The sequence below is a fragment of the Bos javanicus genome, chromosome 6 (genome assembly GCF_032452875.1).
Source record: "Bos javanicus breed banteng chromosome 6, ARS-OSU_banteng_1.0, whole genome shotgun sequence".
NCBI lineage: Eukaryota > Metazoa > Chordata > Mammalia > Artiodactyla > Bovidae > Bos > Bos javanicus.
Window position 1 is genome coordinate 87,027,090 of NC_083873.1, and position 15,960 is coordinate 87,043,049.

Below are 15,960 nucleotides of genomic sequence, written 5' to 3' on the forward strand. Positions count from 1 at the left end.
TATTCCCTTCTCCAGGGGATCTTCCCAACCCATGGATCAAAACCAGGTCTCCTGCATTGCAGGCAGATTCTTAACCACTCAGCCATCAGGGAAGCCCATTAAAAGTTGGACACATTCATGTAATAGCCACTTTTATCTATAGATTCTAAGGAAAAACCACTTACTAGTCACAATAAAACAAACATGGTTATATTATAGACTAGAATGAATAATGCTTATGAATTTTTAAAAACTCAACAAGATCCTATAAAGAGTTTCAGTGCCTGTGCAGGCTGTGTCCTGTGACTCTCAGATATTTTGGTGATGTATCTGCATTGTTCTCTACCATTTTGGTGGAGAAGTCTTACAAGACCTATATGCGTCTTGAGAGATGAAAAAGAGCAGCATCTCTCTACAAATGGGTTGATCCGTGACACTGGTGAGGAGATGGGGCCTTGTTGGGCTTTGCACTTATGGTTTCTTTTTCTCTTTTTAAGGAAAGTCAATTCACATTAAAATAAACCCTATGCTTAAAAGCAAGGAGAAACAAGTAAAACGTGGAAATTTAAAGACTGAGGCAAGATGAATGCTATAGATATAAAGGCCTATTACCGTTAAGATGTACACTGTTTAGAAGTACTTCAGAACTTAAAAAGTGCTTGGAAAGAGTAAACAGTACATGATAGATATGATTAGAATCAATTAAGTATGCTCCCCAGAGAAACCCAGAAGGCATGTATTACCATTACACAAGTCTTAGAGCTCTTCCTAGGAGAGGAGGTGATAAGACCTCTTTTAATCATACAGCCTAGACTTTGAGGTGAAGTCTAAACTGCTGCTGCTGCTAAGTTGCTTCAGTCATGTCCGACTCTATGTGACCCCATTGACGGGAGCCCACCAGGCTCCCCCATCCCTGGGATTCTCCAGCAAGAACACTAGAGTGGGTTGCCATTGCCTTCTCCAATGCATGAAAGTGAAAAGGGAAAGTGAAGTCGCTCAGTCATGTCCGACTCTTCTCGACCCCATGGACTGCAGCCCACCAGGCTCCTTGGTCCGTGGGATTTTCCAGGCAAGAGTACTGGAGTGGGGTGCCATTGCCTTCTTCGGAAGTCTAAACTACGCATGTGAAAAATACTGAATTATAGACATATTTAATAGTGGGATTTTGGACTTTCCTTTTTACTTATTTATTTCTATGCATTTATATGTCTCTTTACTTGTGGAAAAGTCTATATACTGGCTTTTTTAGGCATTCTGAGTAATTCTATGTTAATTTCTGGAGGAAAGAAAATACTACCAGCTGTTTTGAGGTTTGAAGTGTTCATAAAGCCAGATGAGGGCTTTGTCAGCACACCTGCCACAAAGATATCCGTGGTATCAGCCCCACACTGACCTGAAGCTAATGGAAAAACTTGCATGTATTGTTTTAATTGGATGCTGGTGGAGTAAGTCATTTGGAACCAGGAAGACATATCTGAATGCATTTTCACTGCAAAAAATACAACAAAGATTTTACATGTAATTTTCCTTTCGGGAAGGATCTCTGTTTTCTTGAGACACTGCTATTGAGGCTTGAACCGATTTTATCCATGTATAGCAAGTGCTGGCTGAAGTGGTGATAATTCTTCCTTTGACGTGCTTCCCCTCGGTTGTGTAACAAGCCTGTCTTAAATAGCTAGTTTTTGTCTTGAAAGGATTCTGACAATTCCTGCTACCTCTATGGGGTACCAGTAAAGCAGGGTAGCAGGATTTTGAAGTCAGAAAATCTTGTGTTCAAGTCCTGCTTGGCTAAGGCCCCATATATGACTTTGGACAAGTTCCTTTCTCCAAGGTAACTTTACCTCACCTTCCTCATGTGTAAAATGGGGTTAATAATACCCCCTACCTTATAGAATTGTTTTGAAGGAAAAAAAATGAGGCATTACAAAATACTTAGGACAGTTTCTAATAAGTAATTACATGTTAGCCATTTAACAACCATTATAATTGTGTTGTTATAAAAATTTAGGGTTTGTAAGTATGAACGATAGGACAAACAAGCCAGTCTTCATCATCTTCCTTCTAAGCAAATGTTGTGGCACCGTTGGCTCATTCTGCAACAAGACTGTTGCTTGCACCCCTTAGTTTTAGACTCATTCAGATACGTGGCACTCATGGAAGATACGTACATAAATGTGAGGGAGTATGGGCTTCCTCCGTGGCTCAAACAGTCAAGAATCTGCCTGCTAATGCAGGAGACCAGGGTTCAATCCCTGGGTCAGGATGATCCCCTGGAGAAGGGCATGGCAATGCACTCTAGTATTCTTTCCTGGAGAATCCCATGGACAGAGGAGTATGGCGGGCTACAGTTCATGGGATTGCAAGGATTTGGACACAACTGAGTAACACACACACACACACACACACACACACGGAGATGAGATCTGTTTCTGGTGTGGACAAAGGCAAATGCATTTCCAGGACAATCTCATGTTTTACAAAACTTTTAAGTTTAATGATTGTGTATTTCTCTCACAACCTTAATACTTTTTGATAGAAGACTACATAGACCCACAATACATTTAGTACTTCGACAACAAACTGAAAACCAATAGTGAGAGAATAATACAGTTGCACGTACAGCTAGAGTAAGTGTTCTAAAAACAACAAAAGACTGGCCTTTCATCGCAACATGCACTCCTGGTAAAAGAATTCAATCAATGAGTCAATAATATTTAAACTGGCGGATGACTTGTTTTTCAACATTGGTACAGTCTGTAACAATGAACCAGCAACTGCGCAGATGGAGTCGTGATCCTGCAAACTGAGAAATGATTTTACAGGAAAGGAAATCGGGGTCATTTAATCACTAAGAACACTATTTTCATGGCCACAATAACATTGTGGATTTTTTTTTTTCTGATGTTTTGTGAAGACAGCTCTTTCTCCTCCCTACCTGATCTTTCTTGTTCTCACTTGCTTCCATAAAACTTTATCACTTCCTGAGTTTCCATTTCTTAAGGCACCTTTTCCTCCCTTCTTCCTGCACCCCTCTGCTGCTCAGTAAACCCAAGTCATATACTCAGCTTCTCACATATTGAAAGACTAGGGAACCCCAGTCTTCAGTTGCTAAAAGGGAAGTTAGCCATGGGACACATCAGGGTTTTAGCACATCGTTTTTGTGCTTACATTCACTTTTCTTAGAAATATGATAGTTATTAATTAATGTAGAGGTAATAGGTGTTCTATTTCCCACTATGCCTTGATGGTTACATCGCAGAGGTGTGTAAGGAAGAAGATGGTTCAGAAAACCCGAAGTGGGATGAATTGGGTGATTAGGATTGACACATATGCATGATTAATACTATGTATAAAATAGATAACTAATGAGGACCTATAAGTTAGTTCCCTAACCTGTAGCTCAGGGAACTCTGCTCAGTGCTCTGTGGTGACCTAAATGGGAAGGAAATCCAAAACAGAGGGGCTACAGTATATGTATAGTTGTTTCAGTGTGCTGTACAATAGAAACCAGCAGCACATTGTAAAGCAACTATGCTACTGCTGCCAAGTTGCTTCAGGCACGTCTGACTCTTTGGAACCCCGTGGACTGTAGCCCACCAGACTCCACTCTCCATGGGATTCTTCAGGCAAGAAACCTGGAGTGGGCGACCGCCGTACCCTCCTCCAGGGGATCTTCTTGACCCAGGGATCAAACCCACATCTCATGTCTCCTAAACCAGCAGGTGGGTTCTTAGCCACTAGCGCGACTTGGGAAGTGCAAAGCAGCTATTACTTCAATAAATTTTTTTTTTTAAGGCCAAAGTGAAAACTGAAACATACCCAGTTGAAAGACAACTCATGGTATTTTATTTGTCACCAAAATCCCAATTTAGAAAATTGTTAGTGTGATAAAGTGTAAACCAGAAGTGTGTTGGAGTAAAGAAAACTGAGTTTGAATTTTAGCTCTAGTTAGCAGTGTGATCTTGGACCAAGCTAATTTCCTAATCTGTTTGATAACCTGTGAGCTGGGTTAGTAATTGTACCTACTCTTAGAGACTATAAGGAGTAAATGAAATAGTATATGTAAAATTATTTGGCTCATAATAGACACTGAGTAAAATTTTGTTCTTTTTCTCATTCCCATTATCCCACAAAAGATGCCCCATCAGTTAAATCTTTTAGTTGTATTCTTTTAAAGGGATGCAAGCATTTAACTTCCCCTGAAATTTCCTAGAAAAAGACTCTGACTAGGCTTCCACTGGAAGCTTACCAACAAACAAACAAAAACCAAGGAACTGTTGTAGATAAATATGAAACATTGCAGCAAAATTGTTAGAAAAAATGTCAAGAAGTTCATTGCATCATAGTTAGATCATTTACTATTATTCCCCTGAATCTCAAGACTACAGAAGTGTTGTACACTATACATAGTCATGTAGGAAAAGGCTTTCAAGCCCCAGAGATGAGATGTTTAGTTCCTTTAAGAAGAAACTATCTATTCAAAAATATAAATGCTAGAATTCTTTAAATAGGGACCAGGAAGTAGACTTGACTCCCTTTTTTCCCCACTCCTTTTCTTCTTTCTTCTGCCTTTTTTTCCCTTCCCCTTCTGCCATCAACAAAAATTCACTAAGTCTCTAGTTCATTGCTTAAGAATTGTGCTATTTGCAATGAAGTAGAACACATGCCCCCTCACATGCGCATTGCTTTTTATAAAATTTACTTTTAAGATAGTGTTAATTATCTTTAGAATGAATAAGGTCAGACATACATTTGACCTAGACCTTAGAAATACATTTCTACTGTAATACCTGTGTTCATTTACCTAATGTGTCAAGGGTGGCACTGACTATACACCTAAGGGCATGGTTAATGTTTTGGAAAGGGTCAAAATAAATTTTCTGAGCAGGTGTTGGTTTTGTATCTGGAGAGAAAAAAAGGCTTGTTAAATATGACAAGCAAATTAGATAGGCAAGAAAAATAGCCTCAAGAGGACAGACACAATACCTTACTCTTAACAGAAGGGATATATTTTATTGATTCACTGTTGACTGTTCCAGGGAGAACATGCTTAATAATGGATGAATGATGAAGAGGAATAAAACCTCTCGCAGGCACCCAGTGCATTACTGTCTAGTATTTCTAAGTAAAATGTGGTCTTTTCTCTGGCAGGAAACTGTCAGACCAAGTGATGGTAGTAAGCATGGCTTCCATTGCTACACTTTGGTTTTATTTACAGCTTGAGGAGGTTTCCAAATGCTCTAAAACAGTTCTTTCTACAGTGGAATTTTTTTTACTATTTTTTGTGTGTATAATTTTTCTATTATCTTAGCAAATGCTATGCACCTATGTGTCATAACCGTTAAAAAAGAACTGCCGGCTCATTGTCTCCTGTGATCCCATATTACAGTCAGTGAGGGAAATGCAGGAGACACAGGAGATGCGGGTTTGATCCCCGATTCAGGAAGATCCCCTGGGGGAGGAAATGGCAGCCCACTCCAGTATTCCTGCCTGGAGAATCTCGTGGACAGAGGAGCCTGGAGGGATATAGTCCTTGGGGTGGCAAAGAGTCTGACGCAGCTGAGCATGTGCACATGCATGTAATTGCTTCACAGTTAGCCCATTAAAAGAAAATGAGGACATAAAAGGTAATCCTAATTCATCTTCCATGACCTGCATCATGTTCTATGCAATTTGACTTTTATTATATGTTATTTCCTCTTTAGATAAAGTAGATTTAAATTGTAGTCTGAGGGTTGAAGAGGAAGGGCAGAGCCTTCTGGTATAGTCTTGCTTAGGTTTGCGTTTGCCATGCTACTTTACCAGCACAGCTGACATTTTGTTTTTCAAGGTAACATGGTCTTTTGAGATAACCATGGACATTTGAAAGACCCATCATTTTAATTTCCTTTAACTGACCTAACTTATATTTCAGTAGCATCTGTATAACACTTGCAAGAATCAGAAAAGGAGAAGCAATGAATTTGGATAATCACCAGACCTGGATAATTCTCTGGCTTTGGGTTTGTGTAAAATCCAGACTAGGAAAATGTATCCCAGAATAGTGTCTTATGTATATTGCAGATGTAAAGATGGGTGGGGATGGGAGAGAAGTTTTTGTGAAAGTAGTGGCTAAATATATCCAGCTTAATACCAGATAGTAGCTTAGCTCCAGGGCAACATCATAAATGAGTATGTGAATAGTGTTCATGGAATAAAGAGTGTCATAACTTAAACTTGTCCATTGACCTTGAAAATCTCAAGCATGAGGCTCGGTTAACACAGGAAAACAAAGGATAATAACAAGAAATAGTGAATAAAAACTTTCTGTTGATTTTAAGACTTCAGGCTGGGATAATGACACAAAATTTCCCAAAAGTTACTCCTCCCAAAGTTTTCCTCCTTCACTTTGTCATCCTTGAAAATCTGTATTTGCCCTTTTATTGATCTGGACACTTAAGCCATAAATATGTGAGTTATCAAGAGGCACTCATGTGCTCAAGTTTTTAAGAACCCTTAAATAAATCTGACATGACCATGCAGGCAAGAAATTTATTCAATTTTATTCTGTACTTATTTTCCAGTTACTCTGTTGCCTTAAGATGTTGCTTAAATAGAATGGAATATAGCATTAAAGTTTCATTATCATGGAGAATATTGTTAAACTTTTTCTTATTCAGAGCAAGTTAATCGGTTCCCCCCTAAGAAGCTAGGTTGAAGATACAAATTCAGGTTTGACTAACATTTACTAAGTGCCTTTCAAATGCAACACATTTTATTGATATATAGTTGATTTATAGTGTGGTAATTTCTACTGTACAGCAAAGTGATTCAGTTATATATATGTGTGTATACACACACACACATTCTTTTGCATATTCCATTTTGGTTTATCACAGAATACTGAATACAGTTCCCTCTGCTTTGCAGGAGGAGCTTGTTGCTTATCTGTTCTCTATGTAATAGTTTATATCTACTATCCCCAAACTCCCAGTCCTTCCCTCCTTCACTCTCCCTCCCACTTGGTAACCACAAGTGTGTTCTCTAATTCTGTGTTTGTTTCTGTTTTATAAGTAATTTCATTTGTGTCATATTTTAGACTCCACATATAAGTGGTATCATATGGTATTTGCTTTCTTCTTCCTGATTTCCTTCACTTAGGGTGATAATCTCTAGGTTCATTCATATTGCAGCAAATGGTATTATTTTATTCTTTTTATGGCTGAGTAGTATTCCATTGTACCACATCTACTTTATCCATCTATCAGTGGACATTTAGGTTTTTCCATGTCTTGTAGATAATGCTGCAGTCAACATTGGGGTACATGTATCTTTTTGAATTATAGTTTTGTTTGGATATGTTAGCGCAGCTTCCCTGGGAGCTTAGTTGGTAAAGGATCCCTTTAAATGAGGGAGACCTGGGTTCAATCAATCCCTGGGTTGGGAAGATCCCCTGGAGAAGGGAAAGGCTACCCATTCCAGTATTCTGGCCTGGAGAATTCCATGGACTGTAAAGACTATGGTGTTGCAAGGAGTCAGACACGACTGAGCAACTTTCACTGGATATGGACGCAGGAATGGGACTACAGTCATATGCCAACTCTATTTTTAGTTATTTGAGGAACCTCCAAATTGTTTTCCATAGTGTCTGTACCAATTTACATTCCCACCAACAATGTAGGAAGGTTTTCCTCTCCAGCCTTTATTATTTGTAGACTTTTGAGTGACTTCCCAGGTAGCACTAATGGTAAAGAATCCTCCTGCCAATGCAGAAGATGCCAGAGAGGCAGGTTTGATCCCTGGGTTGGGAAGATCCCCTGGAGTAGGAAATGGCAACCCACTCCAGTATTTTTTAATAACAGCCATTCTGACCAGTATGAGTTGGTACCTCATTGTAGTTTTGATTTGCCTTTCTCTAATAATTAGCTATGTCGAGCGTCTTTTCATGTACCTGCTGGTCATCCGTGTGACAGACACATTTTTAAATGTCTATTACTGTCTGTGTTCCTTTCTCCATTCCAGAGGATCAGTTAGCATTTGATACACAGAAAAGAGGATCAAGATGTGAAAGTCCAAGGAACGTAAAATGACCAACCTGTGTAAATTACCTGAAACCAAGTATGGGACACAGACTGTCCCAGTGATAACTGGCTCGTTCTAAATTAGCCAGGTTCCTAGGGCAAAGTGTTCTTGCTTCATAAGCCGTGGTGCTGAGCAAATAGTGAAGACACAGAATACAGTGTTTTGGCTTTTCCATTTCACCTTTCCAGAATCCTAATTAAGGATATTACGGATACTGTATGCACAGATCATTCTGCAGTTGGTTGCCAAAATATTTGCATTTTATGTGTCTGGATCCAAGTGGTGATCAAGGGCTCTTGTAGACCAAGTTCCCAACTGGAATTGATCATTTTCTCGCCTGTGAGCTTATAGAAATTTACTTTTAATCTTATTTATGGGCTCAACCATATTTTGCCAATATGTATTTATAGAAGTGCTTGCTTATATATTTATTTTGAAGTCTTTCTTTTGAAGCAACTACTTATTGTAATAAGTAGGAAAAGTATATTATTCTTATTATCATTTTGATACTGATCTTTTGAGATTTGGGGAGCCAGTGTGCATAGCTTGTCTCGGAGGAAAACCAAAAATACAAAAGTTATTTAGATGATCAAATTGACATATATCAAGAACCGGAGAGCAGTTACTAAAAGTTCAGATTGGAACTCAATGGCCTTTATTATCTGTCATTTATTTCACACAAAAAAAGGAGCTTCGAATATCATCCTCCTCCCTCCTCATTCCTTGAGTTTAGGGAGAAAGTATGTTACAAAACAACCTTCACTCTCTTATGACAGGAAGCTCACAAAATTGCATTAATTCACTATCTGTGAATCTAACTCACAAAGGACAGATTCACAGATACCAAGCTAAATAGTGCCTTCGAGGTCACAGATGCTGTTTTTCTTCAAATGCTCAGACAGGTCAGACATTTCAGTTTACGGTAGAGAGAGCCATCTAAAGTAGGTGAATTGTAATTCCCCGCCTTGAATCCAGTGGCCAACATAAATCATTTTGATTCTGATAAATAGAAATGCAAGGTGGGGGCAAAAAAGGGTGAGCAAGGTTTTGGCATCAGCTCTCCTTCTGGTTGACTCTGTAATCCTGGGCAAGAAACCTGGCATATCTTGCCTCAGAGTCCCATGCAATGTAAAACAGGTGTAAAAGTATACCTGCCGCATGTGTCTTCTGTGTTTTAAAAAATAAACAAATGGAATAATGTAAGAAAGTGTGCTTGAAGCTTTTTAGAACATAATAGTAATAGACTTCTAGGCTTTAATACTAATAATTTGCTAACATCTTCGTTCTTTGGGCCAAGCATCCTCTATCCTATTTTGATTCTTTCTGTGACCTGTAATGAAATGCTAAGAATGAGAAAGCTGAGTCTGCAGGTGATGAAGTAGGGAAGCCCTGCCTGGCAGCAGCTAGAATGAAGTTAAAAGTTTAACAATTCCAAAGCCTTCAAAGATCAGAGTGGAGTGAGAAAAACTAGGACTGAAGCTAAGTATTTTATTCCCTTTTATTTGTTTTCCATATTTCAATTCTTTTGCCTTTATCTGCTGTCATTCATTTGTAGTCACTATGTGACCCCATTCCTAGCTTCTTTTATTGTTAGTAAACAAATATTTTTTCAGTTTTATTGAAGTATGTGTGTGTGTGTGTTCAGTCGTGTCTGACTCTTTTGTGATCCTATGGACTGTAGCCCACCAGGCGCCTCTGTCCATGACATTTTTCAGGCAAGAATAGTGGAGTGGGTTGCCATTTCTTACTGTAGGGGATCTTCCCAACCCAGGGATCGAACCTGTGTCTCTTGCGTCTCCTTCATTGGTGGGCAGATTCTTTACCACAAGCGCCACCAAGGAAGCCCTTATTGAAGTATAACTGACAAAATTATATATACATAAAATATACACACTTAAAGTGTACAACTCGTAATCTCATCATGCATATACATTGTGAAGGGATTTCCATTACGTTAATTAACATATCCATTACTTCACATATTTATATGTATTTGGTGAGAACACTTAAGTTACACTCTCTTTGGAAATTTCATTTATATAGTATAGTATTATCAACTATAGTCATCATCTTATAATTAGATCCTCAGACCTTAGTTCTCTTACCACTGGATATTTGTACCCTTTTACCAACTCTCCCTATTTCTCTCACCCCCAAGTCCTAGTAAACACCATTCTATTCTATTTCTATGGGTTTGACTTCTTTTTTTGTTTTTAAGATTCCACATATAAATGATATCATGCAGTTTTATCTTTCCATGTCTGACTTATGCTACTTAGCATACATAATGTCCTACAGGTTCATCCATGTTTTTGAAAGTGGCAGGATTTGGTTTTTTTAAGGTTGAATAATCAATAAATATTTTTGAGCTCCTGTTAGTTAAGTGCCAGACTGGGCAGATTCTGGGAAAAAACAGTGCATACTTCCTTCAGGGCTCTTATGTTCTAACTTTCAGCAGTCAAATAAACCTGTTTGTTTCCTCTAAAAAGTTTATATAAGTGAGACCTAAAACATGCCAAACTAAGAGGACAAGTTACAGATGTTGGGACCTGGGTTGGGGGTGGGAATGATCTGGGACCAAACAGTAATTAGCAGTTTAGATATTGAATGAGCTTTGTGATCCTCAAAAACAAAAACTTGATGTGCTTTTTCATATTTCCATATTTTTCTAATACATAAAGCTCCATGTAGTAGGAAAATGGCTTATCTGATAAAGAAAAATCTTATAGAATACTTTTGACATGCTGTGTTTTGATTTTGGACTAATAAATTGAAAGAAAACAATAAAATATTTCAAAGAGGAGTGTTGGTTTAATAAATAATTTAGGTTCTACAGTTCAGTTCAGTCACTCAGTCATGTCCAACTCTTTGTAACCCCATGGACTGCAGCATACCAGCTTTCCCTGTCCATTACCAACTCCCAGAGCTTGCTCAAACTCATGTCCAATGAGTCAGTAATGCCATATAACCATCTCATCCTCTGTTGTTGCCTTCTCCTCCTGCCTTCAATCTTGCCCAGCAACAGGGTCTTTTCCAATCAGTCAGTTCTTTGCATTAGGTGGCTGAACTACTGGAGTTTCAGCTTCAGCACCAGTCCTTCCAATGAATATTTAGGGTTGATTTCCTTTAGAATTGACTGGTTTGATCTCCTTGCAGTCTGAGAGACCCTCAGGAGTCTTTTCCAACACCACAGTTCAAAAACATCAGTTCTTTGGTGCTCAGCTTTCTTTATGGTCCAACTCTCACATCCATACATGACTACTGGAAAAACCATAGCTTTAACCAGACAGACCTTTGTCAGCAAAGTAATGTTTCTGCTTTCTATTATGCTGTCTAGGTTTGTCATTGCTTTTCTTCCAAGAAGCAAGTGTCTTTTAATGTCATAGCGGCAGTCACCATCTGCAGTGATTTTGGAGCCCAAGAAGTTGTTATGCAAGTGACATCTTATTAATTCAACAAATGATGTCAAACTATATAAAGATAATTTAAAATTAGATTAAATGTACATGCCCATTATAATAAATTATATATAATTCACTATTTAGTATTTTTTTGTATGCACACATTTTGTAGAGATATACTGCCTCCTATGAATTCCACAGTTCCAGAATCAGATGATTCTTAATTAGTAAAGCTTCAATTTATAAGATTTAACTGTATGTGAAGCCATAATCAACCAATTTCCTCACTTATTAACAGTCATTTTTTTCCACTAGGTAAAATATGTTGAATGCGTTTTTGTAATAGAGGAGATTTCTTTTTCTTTTGAAACCTTAAACAAATTACAATATCATCTCCTTAAATATTTGTCATTCTTTCTTCTCAAATTAGAACATAAAAGATGTATCCAAATTTTTGGTTATTTAATCTAGGTGAAAGGTAAATACAGTTATAATAAAGAAAAATTTATTGTGCCTTTATGTTTTTGTTGAAGACATTTTTTAAATGCCATTTCCTGCTTTTTTAAAATTACTAATTATGAATATGGGTCACTTTAATCTTATTTTTATAGTAAAAAATGGTATTTTTCTTACAGTTAATATCTCAGTGTCTAATGATACCACATTAGCTCCTGAAGATTTGCCAACCATTTCTTCTTCTAACATGGTAAGTGACTTAATATTTTAAATCATTTGCATATTATATATTCTAATTATAATATTCATGATATGATGTTTCCTATCATTCAGCGATCCTAGTCTGAATACATATTTAATAGTCAGTGATATTGTAGGGAAAGAAAAAACACTTTCTGCACTCTGATCAACTGTTTTTTTTTCTTTTCCTTTTTTCTTTCAAACTTCAGTATTTATTTCTATAACACAATTTTCAAACCTTCTCAGGAATTTGACTGCTATATCCATTAATTATCAGGTTTAAGTATTTTCACAAGGGAAAGTGAGGTACGTTGCGAAGTGGGAGCATGGAATCCTCTCTTTGTTTCTAGTACGATTACAAACTCTTCTGATGACCAGATGGTGCTGTGTTCTCTTCACTGAGGGTGATTGTAGCAGGATGTTTCCTGTGTCACTTAGAAAGGACTGTGCCTCTGTCACATGATATCCTTTCCCATGGCTTGTAACCAAGGCTCTTTAAGAGACTGGAACTAAGCTTTAAAAATGAGCTGTTTTGCATGGAAGGTCACACACTGGAAGAAGACTTTTGTGTTGGAGAAAAAGGGGCAAGTGCTGTTTCAGACTTGCAATTGTGTTCCTTCTGCACTGGACATGGAATCTTACCAAGGAATTTCAGTCTTTCAGTTATAAAGGCAGAAACCATAATACTTTGTCCTGATAGAGTGCCCATCTCTCAGGAGACCAGAACACTTCTGGAGATATTATATAATCAGTGCCCACAACATCCCTTTCAAAGATGACGCTTTGTATCTTTCCTGAATATCTCTCACTTGACCTTGTTTCTCTCGTTTTCACATTCAATGGCTCTCTTGACTTCTTTTCTTACTGTTTTCTCTGCCTTTCTCCAAACTTTGCCTCTTTGTTTCATCCATGTTTGAGAGCACACGTGCGTGCACAAGTGTGTGTGTCTGTGTGTGTGTGTAAGAGATACGTATATGTCTTAAGGGCCACATAGAGAAAAAAATTCAGTTTTCAATCTTTGAGCCAGCTGACCTGGTGCCTAAAAGGATATAACTTAAAACAGAGAAAAATACTTCCTTCTAGACTTTTAAGAAACTTACTTAAAACCTAATTAAAATATATATGTAACTAATTAAGATGGTTAATTTGGAATAAAAATTAATAAAACATTTACTTCCAATGACTTCAAAAGAGATTGTTTCCTAACTTAATTCTTGTTGTAACTAATCAAGTAAAGCTTTAAAGTGAAAATGTTAGTCCCTCAGTCATGTTTGACTTTTTGTAACCCCACAAACTGTAGCTCGCCAGGCTCCTCTGTCCATGCAATTCTCCAGGCAAGAATACTGGAGTGGGTTGCCATTTCCTTCTCTAGGGAATTGTCCCAACCCAGGGATTGAACCTGAATCTCCTGAATTACCAGCTGGTTCTTTACCATCTGAGCCACCAGGGAAGCCCTGAACTAATAAATTTTTAAGTCCTGTCTTTGGGCAAGTCCTGGAGAGACTCTAGCAATTGACATGTAATTATACTAAGATGTCACTATAAGATTCATGGAAAACAAATGGAAGTTGAGGTTGACTTCTCATATGATTGTGAAGTACACTCACACTAATGATAATAATTTAGCTACCATTTATAAAGCATCTACAAGAGACCAGGTGTTTTATACATATTATCATTATTGTAAACCTTAATGTGTATTGTGATCATTTACATAACCTACCAGGCATAATTATCTCCATTTTATAAATGAGAGTGACTGAAGCCCCAGAAGGTAAATAACCTTTTCTTGGTTTAGGTCATGTAGCCATAAGTTAGTAGAACAAAGATTGAACTGAAATTTGTGTGGTTCCATAACCTGTGGTATTGCTAGTGCACCATGATGCTTCAGTGTTTTCAAATTGGAATGTTTACAATTGTTTACTCTCTTCATCCCTACGAATGCTCTGTACTCCAGGGCAATAGTCCCCTCGTGTGTGTATCAATTATGTACCTTAATTAATGTTCAGTTTCTATGTCCAGCTTCTCTAGAGAAGAATTTAGGGCAAAATATGTAATGTGTGTGTGTATGTAATTATAAAGGACAACTTTTTTCTAGTCTTCATTTCTCCTTTTCTATCTGTATCAATCCCTTTATGTATACTTTGCATAAACACACACACACACACACACATATATATACATGACCCAGAAATGAATGTTAGAAAGGTAGTATGACTTATTATCATCAATTATAGCACCTACTAGGGGCCAGGCTATTTACATTAATTGTCTATACTCCTCACAATACCTTTATGAGTTATGGTGTCACCTGTATTTCATAGATGAATCAGAGGCTTATAAAGCTTACTTAACTTTTCAAAGGCCATATGACCAGTAGACAGTAAAATCAGAATTTGAACTCAGGCTTTCTAACTCCAAAATCTGCCTGTTTCCATTCTTTAGGAAAGCAGAACAGCATATCATGTAGAAGGACTTACAGATACCGAGTTCTCATGCCGGACTGCCTGGTTGCAAATGCAGGACTCCACTACTTAAATCACAAGCTATGGAAGCTTCTCAGCTTCCTATCTGTAAAATGATGATGAGAAGAGTATTTCCCTGAGACGCTAGAAGAGCCAGATTAATAAATAGGCAGCCAGCAAAATAGCTGGCACGTATACTTGTCTCTCGGTCAATGTCCGGTGCTATTTTTATTCTTTTCAGGTATTCTTATTGTTCTGCTAGGCCATTTGCCACCATCACTCAGGTTGGTGGAGAGAAGAAATTGGTAGCCGCTGCTTCTGACCACCTACTGGGTCCTCTGTGTGTTTGGCCACCCTAGCTTGGCTAGCCTGAACCTTTCCTAGGACCTACAGTCAACAGGGCTTCATCTCCTTCTTTTCATTCAGCAATAATTAGGTCAGGAAAGAAGATGCTGTAAAAGTGACGGGCAGCCCTTGGGCACCGTGAGACTCCCTCTCACAGGGCCCCAAGAACATCCTGTCAGAGCAAGGGAGGCCTTTGTTCTTCAGCTTCATTAGCATGGAGACAAGCTTTCTTCTTCCTAGTGGTGTGGGTCTGTTTTCAGGGGAAAGAGCAGGAAAAACAGGGCATGAGAGCATTTAGACAGAGGTGAGAACATTGGAATAACAACCCTTCAAGAATAAAAAGCCAGGTTTTCCACATTTCCTTTTATTGTTGGAATCATTGTGTCTTGGTTTAAATTAATTTTTATTGGAGTATAGTTGCTTTACAATGTTGTGTGTTGGTTTCTACTGTACAGCAAAATGAATCAGCTGTATGTGTACATATCTCTGCTCCCTTTTGGATTTCCTTCGTATTTAGGTCACCACAGTGCATTAAGTAGAGTTCCCTGTGCTCTACAGTAGGTTCTCCTTCATCACCTATTTTATACATAGCACCAATAGTATATATATGTTAACTCCAGTCTCCCAATTCCTCTCACTCCTCATCCCCTGCTTTCTTCCTTAGTGTCCATACATTTGTTTTCTACATCTGTGTTTCTGTCATTGTGTCTTTAAATTTTTCCCTCTTTGATCAGTTTTCCCATGGATTTCTCACTTGGAATATCCCTTTAACCTGCAAACGAAATTCTTGCAAAGGTCTCTGTAAGTCTTTGAGACCAGCCACAATTTATCCACACTCTATCTGAACAGTAAGTGTTGAAATTGGCTGGTAATCGAGATTACCAGCTCTCAGAGGCAGAGAACAGATTTCAGAATCTAATGTCAGAAGTTTCTCTTACGAAAACATGATTGAATGGATCAGTTGGTATTTGTTTTTCATGTTAGATTTATTTTTATAATTTGATTTTTTATTA

General features: G+C 37.9%; 1 protein-coding gene across 3 annotated transcripts in view; it reads left to right on the forward strand.

The window, feature by feature from the left end:
* The window catches only part of SLC4A4 (solute carrier family 4 member 4), a 362,767-nt gene that overhangs the window by 288,516 nt on the left and 58,291 nt on the right, over nt 1–15,960 (forward strand). For all 3 annotated transcript variants that reach the window (XM_061420424.1, XM_061420421.1, XM_061420422.1), the window contains exon 15: nt 12,077–12,147. In XM_061420424.1, the coding sequence (XP_061276408.1) occupies nt 12,077–12,147 (71 nt within the window). The remainder of the gene's footprint in view (nt 1–12,076; nt 12,148–15,960) is intronic.